Source organism: Pelobates fuscus, chromosome 5 (genome assembly GCF_036172605.1).
Source record: "Pelobates fuscus isolate aPelFus1 chromosome 5, aPelFus1.pri, whole genome shotgun sequence".
Lineage (NCBI taxonomy): Eukaryota > Metazoa > Chordata > Amphibia > Anura > Pelobatidae > Pelobates > Pelobates fuscus.
In genome coordinates this window covers 86,571,623-86,585,987 of record NC_086321.1, presented here as the reverse complement: position 1 = coordinate 86,585,987, position 14,365 = coordinate 86,571,623, and the positions used below count along the sequence as shown (strand labels likewise).

General features: G+C 40.0%; 1 protein-coding gene across 1 annotated transcript in view; it reads right to left on the bottom strand.

Annotated features, from left to right (window-relative positions):
• The window catches only part of MTREX (Mtr4 exosome RNA helicase), an 80,013-nt gene that overhangs the window by 7,574 nt on the left and 58,074 nt on the right, over nucleotides 1-14,365 (bottom strand). Inside the window, exons 19-23 of the mRNA XM_063454035.1 lie at nucleotides 12,903-13,031; nucleotides 6,578-6,688; nucleotides 5,560-5,748; nucleotides 4,421-4,584; nucleotides 3,346-3,451 (exon numbers count right to left, since the gene is read on the bottom strand). Coding sequence (XP_063310105.1) covers nucleotides 3,346-3,451; nucleotides 4,421-4,584; nucleotides 5,560-5,748; nucleotides 6,578-6,688; nucleotides 12,903-13,031 — 699 coding nt within the window. The remainder of the gene's footprint in view (nucleotides 1-3,345; nucleotides 3,452-4,420; nucleotides 4,585-5,559; nucleotides 5,749-6,577; nucleotides 6,689-12,902; nucleotides 13,032-14,365) is intronic.

Below are 14,365 nucleotides of genomic sequence, written 5' to 3'. Positions count from 1 at the left end.
TTCACTGAAGTTGATCTGACCGCAAAGGATCACCCTAACATGACCCATTAAATAAATAACTGGGGGAAAAAAAAATTCTAAAGAGATAAGTGGGAGCAATAAAAAAAAAAATCCAATCTTAGGAAAGAAGTGTCATTCTAGGAGCGCACACTGGGAAACTTCCTCTGAGAGACCCAGCTGTAAAAACAAAGCACTTAATGAGAAAATGCCCCCAGACTCCCATCTGCGACATATGGACAGCACACGGCACAGTATGAAAGACAAAATGTTTGCCTTGTGCACACTCAGCCACTTCCTGTAGAGTTCAAATGGCTACTAGAATGGATCTTGCATAATGCATTTTATTACAAAATGATTTGTTAAAAAGCAAAGTTCATTGACGGTTTCCCAGAATTACATGCCCTCTCACATGTACAAACATATTTAGCCCCCCAATCTGACTTTTTACATAGCTGTAACGAACAAACAAGTGGGCAACATATCCTTTATACATGCTAGAGATCTTATTATTGCCATTTACAGAGATATTTTCTGTATGCACCAAGACAAAATACTGCAGTTTGCAGAGATACAAAAATGATGCTTCAAGCAGCATCCCTACAATCTGTATTAAAAGGAACTATTGCCTGAAAAAGCGTATACCTTTTTAGAATCAAAATGGTTCCAGTGCAGTAAGAGTTAAGAGCACATTCAAGTCCTCTAACACAAGTCAACCCTCAAGTGGTTAAGGGGATGCCTGCATGTCCCATCAGACTTGTATTATAAAAATGAAAAATAAAAATAGTGCCCAAACAGTGATACAGGAACGTGTATAGTTTGGACTTCCCCAATCCGGATACATCACCTTAAAAATACAATGTATTTGTATCCAGCATGTCAAGCATTATTTTTACACTTTGCTTAAAATAGCAACCAGATTACCTGTAAAGTGTTGCAGAATATGTTGACACTGTACCAATGCTGACAAAATCTAATTATTTATAAGGTTATTTACATGAATGAAGACAAAGCAAAACAAATATATATATATATATGTACTTTTGCAAAAAGGTTCAGCTTTTCCAAAAAGGATTCAAAAATATAAAAGGAGAACACAATAGAAAATTAAGAAAAAGCTACAAATGCAATCCTTTATGAATAAATATCAATATCCGCTAGCAGTAATGAATATAGGTACAAATAAATCTCTGCAGTACATGACAAATATAATATGAAAAATTCATTTAATTTACTAATATATTTATAACCTAGTTGTTCACCGGGTTCAGAACTGTATTTTTTGTTCAAGAAGGTTTGTCTTAATGGGGTGACCTCCTACATAACTTATATTGGTTTAGCCTTTAAATAAAGCAAAAACTCATAAGAATTTAATGTAAAATTGTGGAGAAATAAATCATTTTCTTCCCTTTAACAAACAACATGACTTGGTGTGAGTTTATCAATGCACAATTTAATCTAGACATTAACAGAATTCACAGCTATTTTATTGATCAGATATAGATATAGAGATAGATATAGAGATGGATAGATATATGTATGTATATGATCTCTTTAGTGGACAGAAATGGTTGTTACGAGTATCTGTACACATAGCCATTGCCTCCATGCAACCACACAGCAATCTACTAGTCCATAATGCACCTACCTACGTGTAAGAAATCGTGGGATGCTGCATAATATGTAGACTGATAAATTCAACTTCATGTAGGTATATACACTCATACATAATCATACACAGTTTTTGGATGACCGATTCACTTAAAACACAAAACCAATTACCCATGAATGCTAGTGTCTTACTTAATATAAAAGGTTTACATTTGAACCAGCAGCCAGACGCTGATCAAGCATTAAGTAAGCAATACGTCATAGTAAACTAGAGATCAAGGCTGTGGCATTTAACCACTGCAACAATAAGCGAGAACACTTTGCTCTCACAAATCATACCCCCCCAAAAAGAAGAGAAATTTTTCTTCCTCCTTTGTGGTGCGCATTTCACCAAAGTCGGGTGTGTGGTGCTTGTACCAGTAAGTAGAGGTAGAGTAAGATAGATGACCCACAAATACACAGTCAGCAGCCTGGCAGATTGCTGGACTGTCCAGTTCACAGTTTTGCATAAAATGATGGCATACTGTAGTATCAGTATATACAATAAACTGATTATCTTGTGTTATGTGTCAAACTGGAGATGGGGGTAATCTCTTATTCTAGAACAGGGGTAGGCAACCTTTTAGCAGCACTGTGCCGATATAGGATTGTGATGTCCCGTAGCGTGCCGATCCTATTTTTTTTTAAATTGAGGTGTGTATGCTACCTTATTCTGCTTGTGTAATTTTTACTGTAATTGCTTTGTATCGTTGTATTTGTGCGTATATGAGCTATTATATTGTATATGTTCAGGAGTAGTTGTGGTATGGTGTATGATACATATGAATGTGGGCTGTGTACGAGGGCTGCTTTTGGAATTGTGTGTGGATGGATATGTCACATTGTATGTTGGTAGTGTGTGGGGCTGTTTGGGGTATTGCATGTGAGAGGCTGCATGTGAGAGGCTGCATGTGGATTGATAGTGGTGTTGCGTTTGCGGGGATTGTGTGTATGTTTGTGTGTGGGCTGTTCGTATTTGTATGAGGGGAGGGTTATTCTGCATTTCTGTGTATATCTAGCAGTGTGGGTAGCTTCCCTAGGTTCCAGTGGGGACCGGGCCGACCAGGTATAGCTCAAGTATAGGAGCTGCAACAGCAGCTGCAGGCTGCTCTGCTACAGTGTGGATTCCCATTTACAAGTGCTGGGAGGAAGTGATCTGAGATCCACTTCCTCTACGTGCTGCAATGCATAAATTGAGGATTGTCCTTCACCACCTCTTCGTATTAGCAGATATCTGAAGTTTCACTGGGACTCCTGATAGGAAAGAGCCTGTTTGGCTCTAGCAGCCTTGAGTGCCGTAGGTTGCCTACCCCTGTTCTAGAATAATCTGGTGGACACAGGTTTATCGGATAAAATAGACTACACAAACCATAGGGGAGTCTGCCTACAGATACAGACAGTAAGTAGATTTGATTTATTTCTGCACGGTTTGTTTGATGCATTGAAAAACAGTGGGTCAATGTTGAGTGTTGCCTGTGTGCTGTGATGTTGGTGTGACTATAGTGCTGTTATGGTCATCTTACTTTACTTTGTGGTTTTCCTTTCTGTACATGCAATTTTCACAGAAAAGGTCAATACAAAATTAAACATTAAAAAAACAACCCCCCCAAAAAAAACAATAAAACCCAAACACCATAAGGTGGAAATGTGGTCTCAGTTAATGACGTGTAATGCAAGACTTCAAAAGAAATGACTTACATTTTCTTGAAACACGAAGCAGCTGAGAAGAGCGGTTGCTTGTTCTGATGTCAGGTCATTAAAAAGACCATTAAACATCATTTCGGTGAGTAAGAGCTCGTCCGCACTGCAAAATACAAACATTATTAAATAAACGAACAGGGAATTTCGTGATCAACAACGATGTACACCAAGTAAAATCATGTTACAAGAATTGACATGGATTAGACTTCATCTCCGAATGTCCACTCTGACATTTATTTTCACAAGAAACACAATCAGCGCTATAATTCAAACAAAAATGGTTTTATCAAGCATTTGAAGAGATTTTAGAAAACTGAACACAAAATCGCAAAAATGTAGGTAAAAATAGTAAAGCAATACTGGATGAATTTGACTCGTAATGGGTAATGTAACAACTTCCTTTTTACCATTATTCATAATGAAGGTGTGCCAGCTTCTGAGCACAGAATCCCTATTTCCTAAAGTCTGAGTCACCAGAAACAAAATAAAAAAAAATCATCAACTTGCACGGTCTTTACTTTTCAGTACGTAACTTGATAACTATGCCCTACGCTCCGAAGGACTACAAAACATATGCAAACTACCTTCAAAACTTTGCATCACCCCAGGGATTACTATATTGGAAATTACAAGCAAGAGTCATGTAGCAGTGAGCAATCTTATCATTGGCAAATAAATAATGACAGATAAATGAAAGCCATATCGAGAACAAACCTAGCATCAATTTATTTGTAGAGTTAATGTTAAAGATATTAGTGGATATTAACTTAGATGTGTGCAATCAATCTCTTGCAAAATAGTCCCAATATTAAATTTAAGGCACTACAGAAAGGTTTGGCCTATATATGAATGCCAACTCCCTCTAGAATGCAGGGCCCTCAGCATCCTCTGTTACTGTGCGTCCAACTCACCTCGTTACAAATACTTGTCAGTTAGTCCACCCATTGTACAGTGCATCGGAATGTGTTGGCCCTTTATTAATAATAACATTCATGCAGTGTTTTATAAATATCTTAATGTGAACAAATGTTTACTGGAGAAATACACAGAAATTACAGTTTGGGCTACCTACCTGCTGATTTCACAAGCCACCCGCCCTTTCATTTCAATGACGTCAGCAGAGGTGGCAAAGCCCATTCTTCGCAGGACTCTCTTGCGGCATTTCAGCTCATCCATCTGTAACACTGTACGCGCTTTTTTCAATTCACGCTTGGCAGATCTTATGTCCACTGCAATCTAACAGACATTGAAAATAAAACCACACATGATCAGCCAACTGTGCTTTACGGGTCTAGGCAGGTTTCCCTTATCGCTATAGTCATATTATAATTGAACTGTTAAATTAATGAAAGCCTGTGTAATGCAAATCCCTAACATAAATCAAACACCGTAATAACAAGAACAAATAAGCATGCTCTTACAGAGATGGCACTACAAAGCTGGACAGAAAGATGGCACCAATACGTTTTTGGGGGGCAAAGCTGGCACTGCAGTGAGTTGGTGACATGTTACCTGGTAAAGTTGGGAGGCCCAAATAGGTGGTGTGGTTTCTGTAGAAAATGGGTGTGGTTAGAAGTATGTTTGAAAAGGGGAGGGGTTAGCCAGATAACCACTCCCACACTGGACACCCAAAACAAATCTTGCACCCAGGCATCAGACCTTAGGATCGGTCCTGCATTTATGGTTTGAGTAACCAATGGAAGGAATTATTAATTTTAAGAGTTTGCTTAAAAAATGGAAAACCACCTCTGTAAACTACATCTTGCAAATCTATTTCGCGTACTTTAGCACCTACTTATTGCCCAAATCTCAACAGTTCAAAACCTTTACTTTTGTAAATGTAAGTTGGGATGTATATGCAGTCACATTAGTATATACTAAAAGAATGGTCTCAAAAGTTGAAGGAGGACACAACCCACAAACAACTTAATGTTTGCATCACCATTGATGTAAACCTCTCTCTATGCCATACTTTATGGTTGACCGGGGCAGATCTAGTAGGGCAGTAAAGTAATAACTGGACATGTTCTAAAGATGATATCCTTTGAAAGAGACAGATTTATGGTCACAGACCTTCAGGATAAACTGATGTTCTGCCAATGTTTGCCCAAACAGACTTCACAGCTTATTAAAGCAAAAACAAAATATGACTTCAAGGAACTAATCATTAGCAACAATGGCAAATAAAGGTCTTCTATTTTACGTCAGTACCTGTGCTTTCTTCTCACACAGCTTGTACAAGGATTCCAGATTAGGGTCGTTGTTCAGAGGATGTGAATACATCCTGTGCTCAAAGGCTTCTGTCTTCTGGACAACTTTCTTCAGCCCTGGATCTTTGATTCCCATGTCATCGATTGGATCCAACAATGGCACACCATCTGGGAATCTTTTCTGAACCTCCTAGAAAATACACATTTACAACTTTCTTCTAAACAATGGAAATCAATGCTGGTCATAAATCACATAATAAAAATCAACAATTTTTGTTGGCAACCTTTCATGCAAACCTTGAAATGACTGGGTTTATAAAATGGGCTGAATAGGAAAAGGTTTGGAAAGCATTTTAAAGTTTCAACGATCTAGGATGGTAAAGCTCACCCCATTGGTCTGACACCTCCAGTGGATACTTTCTGATGATGCTCAGTCATTGTTTGGCTGTCTAAGCATTATAAGAAACAGTATACAAGAGGTGCTGACCTGAATTCAGAGTAGCTGGCATGAAGACATGAAAATATCAAAACATTGCCAATGTGGGTTAATCCAGCATCAACAAGTGGATTATCAAGGTTGGTCATCTTTGGTCTAGCATAGCCCATAATCATCAGTTCATTGTGAACACATTTGTAAGAGCAGAATAGTGTGAGAACCAATGGAATGCAAAGTGATAATTTAATGGATGACCAACACATTTTTCACACTTTAAAATAAACTGGTTCTATAAGACACCAAGATTGAAGGAAGGATTTCAAGAAAGCTGCACACAGCAACGACACAATATACACAGCCATGCACAGTATGTGGTGGCATACATTTAGGAGACATCAAGTCTTCAAGCATGAGAAGGATTGCAGAATTTTAATTGAAATTGAAAACTGAAAAAATAAAATAAAAAATAGCCTGAAATTGGAAACGCTGCATAGCGATATTTCACTGTGGCATTAATAAAAACAGATTCTGAAGTTATGCATGCATTTCTAGAAAGTCCTGTAAGAAATCACATTTAAATTACCTGGATAGATTTTAACACACTTTGTCGGTTGTCAAGAGGCCGGAGATCTTTAGGGATATACAGACGCACACTACTAATGGCAGTGAGTAAATGAAGCATTACCGGAACAACCTGCACAAATCAAAATGAGATTAAGGCTACTGCAATTAAAAACAATATTACACACACAAAACAAACCAACAAGCAAAAGTACAGCGGCACCTATATTCTTATGTAAAACACACACACAATGTTGTAAATGACTATTGTAGCTGAAAATGGCATACAGAAACACGGTATCAGCAGCCATCTCTCCTGTGTTCCAATGGCACATTATGCTTGCTAATCCAAGTTTATCATTTCAAAAAAGCAAAGTGATCATTAGAAAACCTTCATGCAACTATGTTAGCACAGCAAAACTGAAAACTGTTGATTAAAGAAGCAATAAAACTGGCCTTCATTACACTAGTTAAGTATCTAGAGCTACAGCAACTGTGGGTTTGAATACAGACTCAAGATGGCCAGAAACAGAACTTTCTTCTGAAACCCATCAATCTATTCTAGTCCTGAGAAGTGAAGGATACTCAATGCGAGAAATTGCCAAGAAAATGACCCTCACACAACCTTGTGTACGAATTCCTTCACAGAACAGCCCAAATTGGCTCTAACCAGAATAGAAAGAAAAATGGGAAGCCACAGTGACAACTGAGCCAGAGGACTCAATTCTGATGATCTCAGCCAAAGAGGTGGGCAGAGCCAAACACCACCTTGGTCAATCAGCATCTCCTCAGAGATGCATTGAATCAATACATCTCTGTAAGGAAAGTTCTGTGTCTCAATCCAGAGGGTAGAGACACTGAATGTCAGTGCTGCACACTGTGCAGCACTGCTCCAGGAAGGACCTCTAGTAGCCATCTGAGGAGTATCTAGGCTGTAATGTAAACACTGCCTTTTCTCTGAAAAGATAATGTTTACTGCAAAAAGCCTGCAGGGTCTGCCAATACTCATCAGAACAACTACATTAAGCTGTTAGTTCTTGTGGTGGCTATAGTGCCCCTTTAAATTTTCATATTGTGACTTTTATACTGCAGATTAATAGTTTATAGACTCCTCCTTACAGATTAATCACATTATGGGATTTATTTTCAAAATATTCTTTAGAACCGTTAATCAGGCTTGTTCTTCAATATGGGATTAGCTTAAATATTATCAGTGTCTACATTTGAAATTCATAGAAATTAATTTCATGTGGCAAGGGTACTTGGAATTGTTTTCAATCTGCAGTGATCCTTCTCCATAAAAGGTTGAGAAACACCGATCACTGAAGTATGTGGGTAAGTTGTGCCACTTTATGGTAGACGTTCTGTACAGAAAAGGAAGCAGATCTCACACGCAGACACAACATTTTGGCAAGCTTTGATATAAAAAAAAAAAAAAAAAAAAAGAAAGAATCTTGCATTGTTCATCCCACTTGCACAAGACTAAAACCAAACAACACAATTATTAAACAATCGGTTACAGAATGTCTGCTGTTAATTCCTTGAATCTCCTCTAAGAGAAAATACTTTATGGTGCTGTCAAAGATGAATTTTATATTTAAAGCAGAGACTAAATAAGTCAAAACAGAAATAATAAAAATAAAAAAAATCTGCCAACGATACTTTCCATCTGTCCTTAAAATAAAGAACTTTATAAAAGAATTTAAAGTAATACATTTCCCTTGAGACAAGAAAATATGCCATGTCAGTGACAAGCTGCCCTCTGACACTTTGATGAGAGCAGAGCCTGGCTAACTCATAGCTTGTAATGGAAGGCCAGCCTAAGTCAACACGAGAAAAGCATAATTGGGTGAATGTACTACAGGAAAATAGAATGTGTCCACTATCCTACACAGGACTATGAGATCAATATGCATCCAGGACTAGGCTGGTCATTAGCTTTTAGCTCCACAAAACTTTGCTGGGCTGTCGACAAGGGTACTGCGCTTTTTGGGAAACCATACCAAAGGCAATAATAATGTAAAAAATTTAAAAAAGGCAATAATAATGGAAAAAATAAAGAGAAAAAAAAAAAAAAAAGGATAAAAGTAAGCTTTGGGCCTCCTCCAACTCACTTTCAGCAAAGCTTACTAACTGGAATCTGCATGTGGTGTCCAAATGTGCACTTGGATTTGCTGCCAGACTCCAGGAGAAGATCGAGCTGAATCGTGGCAAGTTTCTGTTCACTTATTTTTCTTTTTTTTTTTTAATTCTTTATTTTGGTTGTGCATTTATGAAAATTAGACATAAGCATTCAGTATGTCACAGCATCGTAAACAAGCTTCAGTACAATATATTTAGAGCTGGGAGTGACATTTGAGGAACATGCACATTTTTATATTAATATTTTAACAAGCTTTAACCATTTAGTTGCGAAAAGTCCCGTTAGGTATACATTAATGATGGGTAACACAAAATGTTAACGTAGAGCTTCTTTAAATGATAAGAATAATACGGTAGCTTAAACTCTGCGGTTAGGTACAGGGGGCACATTACAGATTGCTATGTGCATAGGGAGAGAGATTATCTGGTGAGACAGTGTTATCGAGGCATATTAGGTAGGCAGACATGGACACCGTCAGAGTGGGCGACTAAACATCAAGTTGTTAACTGAACAGGCTCGTATTGGTAGTATCTTTACTTGCCATGAGATATCTATGTGCATGAAAAAGATAGCATTAACTTAACCGGCATACAACCGAAAAAAAAATTAACAATTGGCATAGGTAATTTTTTAAAACAGGAACACAAGTGATGGCATATTAGTGATGCACAAGGTTTAACTAGTCAAGTGCCATTCTAGCCTGGTTTATCAAGGTTTAGCTGTACTAAGCAAAAATAAATCATGTACCAGCAAAAATAAATCATGCTTAGACTAAAGAACTGACATTGACGCCTGAATGGTTAGTGTTATGCCCTAATAATGTATGAGAAGTTGAGTAGGTAACCGGAGCTGCTTGTTAACTATACATAGATTAACTGTGGTAGTTTAAAGTGTGAGTGCATTATGTGTAGAGCAAGTTTAGGTACTCATCTATAGTCTCATCTATGTCTGCGATCTATAAGCAGGTTGTGTTGCCCTAGAAAATAGTACAAGCTAGCAATCCGTAACAAGCATGTTAGGGATGTCAGATGTGTTGTGCAAGAGATTATGTAGTAAGGCATAAACATACTGTGCGCTCTGGGTATAAGGCATAGTTAACAGGTTAAGCGGGCTGTCGGTTTAGGCAACTTAAGAGTCATTTTTTAAAATTAAGTAATGCAAAAAGTTGAATCAATGCTGCTATTACTAAATGCTAATTCAGCTATACATTTCCAGCTTTGCTGTAATTTTGTGTTTTTAGAAGCGTAAATGTATGCAGGCTATGCTTGCATGTCTATGTGAGGATAACACTAATGTTGGAACAAACTCAGAGCATGTGTGGCATGGCGTGTAGCATGTTAAGTAAGATAACTGAGTGTCTTAGGAGTATCACACAGGCTAGGGGTAGTAATGAACTTTGCATTAACAATGTAGTGTCAACAGCTGAGTAGTAAGAAGCAGCGTCAGGGAGGTCGGAGACAGGTGTTTAGTAGTGGTAGTCGGTGTTGGTCTGCAGCGGGCAGACCGGCATATATGTAAGGGACACAGCCTAAATATATGAGGTGCCTTATGGTGTCCTAACAATTGTTGCGTGTGCATAGAGGCTGGGTAATGTTAAGGTGAGGGGAGGTGTGCATGCCCTGGAGGTACATATGAGTCCAGGATTACATCGCTTGGAGAAAAATATTTAACGGTATAAAAAAAAAAAGGCAGGATAGCGTCTCTTTAGTATGCAGCCAGTATGCCGTATCCTATATCTCCCCACAGGGTTAGGGTATGGCCTTTGAGTCCCTCCAGGCCCTGCTTAACCTATGCCGTCCAGGGTATAAGCATAGTCCCGTACCCAGGGGGAATGCTGCCAGCTTTCCCAGCATACAGGGGCTTGGTAGGGTGGGCTTCTCAGTATACTTGCGTTTTCCCCTGGTACCTCAGTGAGAGTCCGTGTCCTGGTGTGTTCCCGCCATCGTTGTTGCTGGTCGGCAGGTAGGGGCTGGAGCAGCACGGTGCTTGGGTCGGAGCTCGTGGGGCACTCCTTCAGGTGCAGTCTGCTCGGTTGCAGACTCCCTTTGCCGTTTGGTCTGTTGCAGGGGGATCTCGCTGTAGCATTGCGTGCTTTCAGCCGGTATCTGGGAGCTCCAGGGTGGCGGGTGAGTAGGCTGATTCGCCTCGGTATGGAGTCCTTTGGGTTCCAGGGAGCTGTCCTCTTGCTCCTTTTGCTGCCTGGTGGGTCTCTGGTCCCCTGCCTCGTGGTGGGTTCCCGCCGGCTCCGTTTTTCCGTGCGGCCCGATGTTAGAGGTTTATGCGTGGTCTTCCGTTTGGGTATGCTTGTGGGGTTGCGCGGCAGGATGTCAGGCCCTTTCTCTGGGGTTTTGGGGGATAGAAGAGCTACCATCTTCTCCCAGAAGGTTTGGAAGGCTTTGGTCCAGTCGATTCTCTGCCTCTGTTTGCTCGCCTCGAGTGCTGGTCGAACACATTGTCTCCGCCATTTTGTGTGCAGTGCTGTTGCTTAAATCAGGTCCCGTGGTCGTCATAGCGCTTTCGCCAGGTTGTGCCCGGGTCTCCTGATGTTGGACCGGGATGACCCCCACCGGTCCAGAGGGGGGGGAACGTGGGCCTCGTTTCAGTCTGTCCGCCATGTATGTCAGTGGGGGAGCGGCCGTCTCCCTCACACCGATCTCGCGTGTAGGCCCTGCAGGAGAAGCGGGTGAGTTGCACTGAAGAAGTCGCCTGTGTGGCACCATCCTGTGCCTCTCCCTGTCACCTTTCGCCTGGTGGCCTTTTTTCACCGAATAGGTCCCTTTTTGATGGCTGGAAACCGTTTAAATCGCGTTATAGTACAGGAGCTGCACAGATCAGCGTCCTCTCGCCTCAGCGGTCAGGCCCCGCCCCCTCACTTATTTTTCAATAAGTGTTTGCAAATAGGTTTTGTATGATCAGTTCTACATTAACCAACAGCATTGCCATCCTTCTATCTAGAGGGACAAAACCAGCAAAAGGAATCACCACTATGCAGTACTCTGCATGTGACATCTTGTACCTGTACCTGGAGCAATTTTTTAAAAAAAAATTTTTAAAGCAAGAACCGGTTAATTTTTAACATATATTAAGCCAGCTAAAGTTATTTTCTCAATTAATTTCAATATGCATGAAGGGTCGAGGAACTTCATGCATTGGTTAAAAAGGTTTTTTTTTTGCCTGTTCAGAATTACATAAATGTTGAGAGACTGCATTACTGAGCTCTGGCCTTTGGTTAGGGGAGAAAGAACAAAGTATAGGCTTTTGTGCACGAGAAACTCAATAATGCTCCCACTAAGCAAATTATATATGGATTTGGCAGTTGCATGTTGCTAGAGTCAGTAGGTGTGAAAGCATATCCCTGCAACCAGTGACTTAACTACCAGGGTAACACCCCTTGATGGCTGGAACGCCATAGTGACAGTTTTCTATGTAGTTTGCACCAGCCTGCAAATAACAATATATTGCCACTTTAAGAGGGAGCGCTTACAAAGGTCCCAGCACTCATCTAGTAAGCCACAGAGCTACAATGGGGTAGCCATGGCAGCACGGACTCATTAAATGAATAAAAGTGGTATGCACTGTGGTCTGTACCCCCTGAAAGTGCAGCCCACATTATCCTCCACTGTACCACCAGGGATCCTGCTTGCACCCACTGGATCACTAGGGATTTAACGGTCCTACCAGCATAAAGGTAAGCAGGAGGGCGGGTTTAATAATAAATAGTGACATCCCCACATACAACCAGAACCAGCCAACCCCAACACACATGGAAGTGGGGCCGACCCTGATTGTTTCACTGGGGCCATGAGGTTTTTGGTTCCCTCCTGCCTGCAACCACCAGTATGACCTGAACAGGAAAAGAAAGCATTCACAGAAATGTTTGCAATTTTAAGTTATCCACTCGGCTTCCAGTGACTCCATTAACATCAATGTCTCATCTCACATGGGGGAAAAAAAACAACAACAAAAAACACCTATTGGGGCATCTCAGCAATCCAGCCCAAGCACAAACCCATACAGAAAAAGGTCCCGTACAATCCCAGCCATCGCACTTCCAGGTGCAGCAGCCCACAAACCCTGTAATACCTGTGGCCTCAAGCCACTATTATATGAAACTTAACATTAAACTCTTATTCTAACCAATATGGCACAGCTTAATATGCTGTATATCCGATCTAGAGTGAGAAAGGAAAAAAATAGAACAAACCTGCATCTCCCCCTTCTCATCTGGTCTTGCAGGTTTGGCAGCTTCAGTGGCGGCGTTTTTCAGACTCTCTTTGCAGCAGTTTAGTAAGACTTCTACCACATAGAGGGGGTCCAGTTCCCCGGAGTTCGGCTAGGAACAGAACAAGAGATTTAAAGTATGAGGAGTGTTACAATGGAAACTGACCGGAGGCAACATTAGGAAAGACACCATTAAAAGTCCTGAAACAGTGACAGGCAGAATTGAAACATATTGTGGTCTGCTGGAGACAAGTTGTGGGTGGAAAAGCAGAGAGAAGTGTTTGTAGCATTCTGTGTCAGAGTACTACCATAGTGTGCAAGGCTCTGTTTGCAGCACAGACAGAAATGTGCAGCTACCCTTTAAAAGCAATGGATCATTTTAATCAAGTAAACTTTAAAAATGAATTCAGAATAAAAAATAAATAAAAAAAAAAAACCTATTTATACCATGTTTTTAGGGGCACAAAAGCAGAATGTGGCCAGAACTAAAAACTATATGGGAAAATTCACATAGGTTCAAACATGGCATCGCCAAACACATACTAAATAGTAAAACAAAATCCATAGTATTTGCACAACACATTCTGTGATAATTTACTGCACCAACTAACAGGCGGGCACCACCTTTTTGGTTGGTGAAATAAAGGATCACACAGACTGTTCTACATTCACGCTGTTGTTTCATTCTTTAACTGGGCAGACAGGAGACGAAAAGACCGTATTATTAAATCAAGTCTGAAACTTTGTGTAAATCACATTCTAGGCCAAAACAGCCAAATTGGGGGCAGAATGTAACCTTCGTGTTCATTTCAGTTATTTTGACCGTAAATGTGTATTCTCACTGCGATTTTTTTAAAATTCATACTTCAGCGTAGAACCCGGTCACTAACAGAGAGAGAAACACAAAGTCAACATAACTAGCTTTCGTTGCCCAAGTTAAAGGGAAAACTAGCTGTAAAAGCAGTAAGCATTTGAAAAGCAGTAAGACTTGTTGCGAGTCTCCAAAGGGTCAAAGAAATAACCTCATGTACTATAAAAAGCGTGTTTATTCTTCATATTAAAACATTTTTATTGTTGGTTAGTGACTTTATATAGAATTTATTCACCGTCTACCACTTGCAGATTAAACTCTGCAGCAACATTTGGCAAGCATTTCAAGGACAGCAGAATTAAATTCTACCTAATTAGAACTTAAAGTATTTTTTTAAAAAAAACAACACATTTTGTTTTTCACCATACAACGTTCAAATGAAAAGAGACTTGAAGTCAATAAGATAGCGGGGGCTAAAGCAAAAATCAGAGGCTGTTGATCACTGAATGGCCACACATCCAGTTCAATAGTTTTAAATGGCACAAACCTCAATTCTATGGAAAAGTTTACATAATTCATGTGACATTTCTGACATGTCTGGCAATATTACAGGAGTAGGAGAGTCACCAATGCAG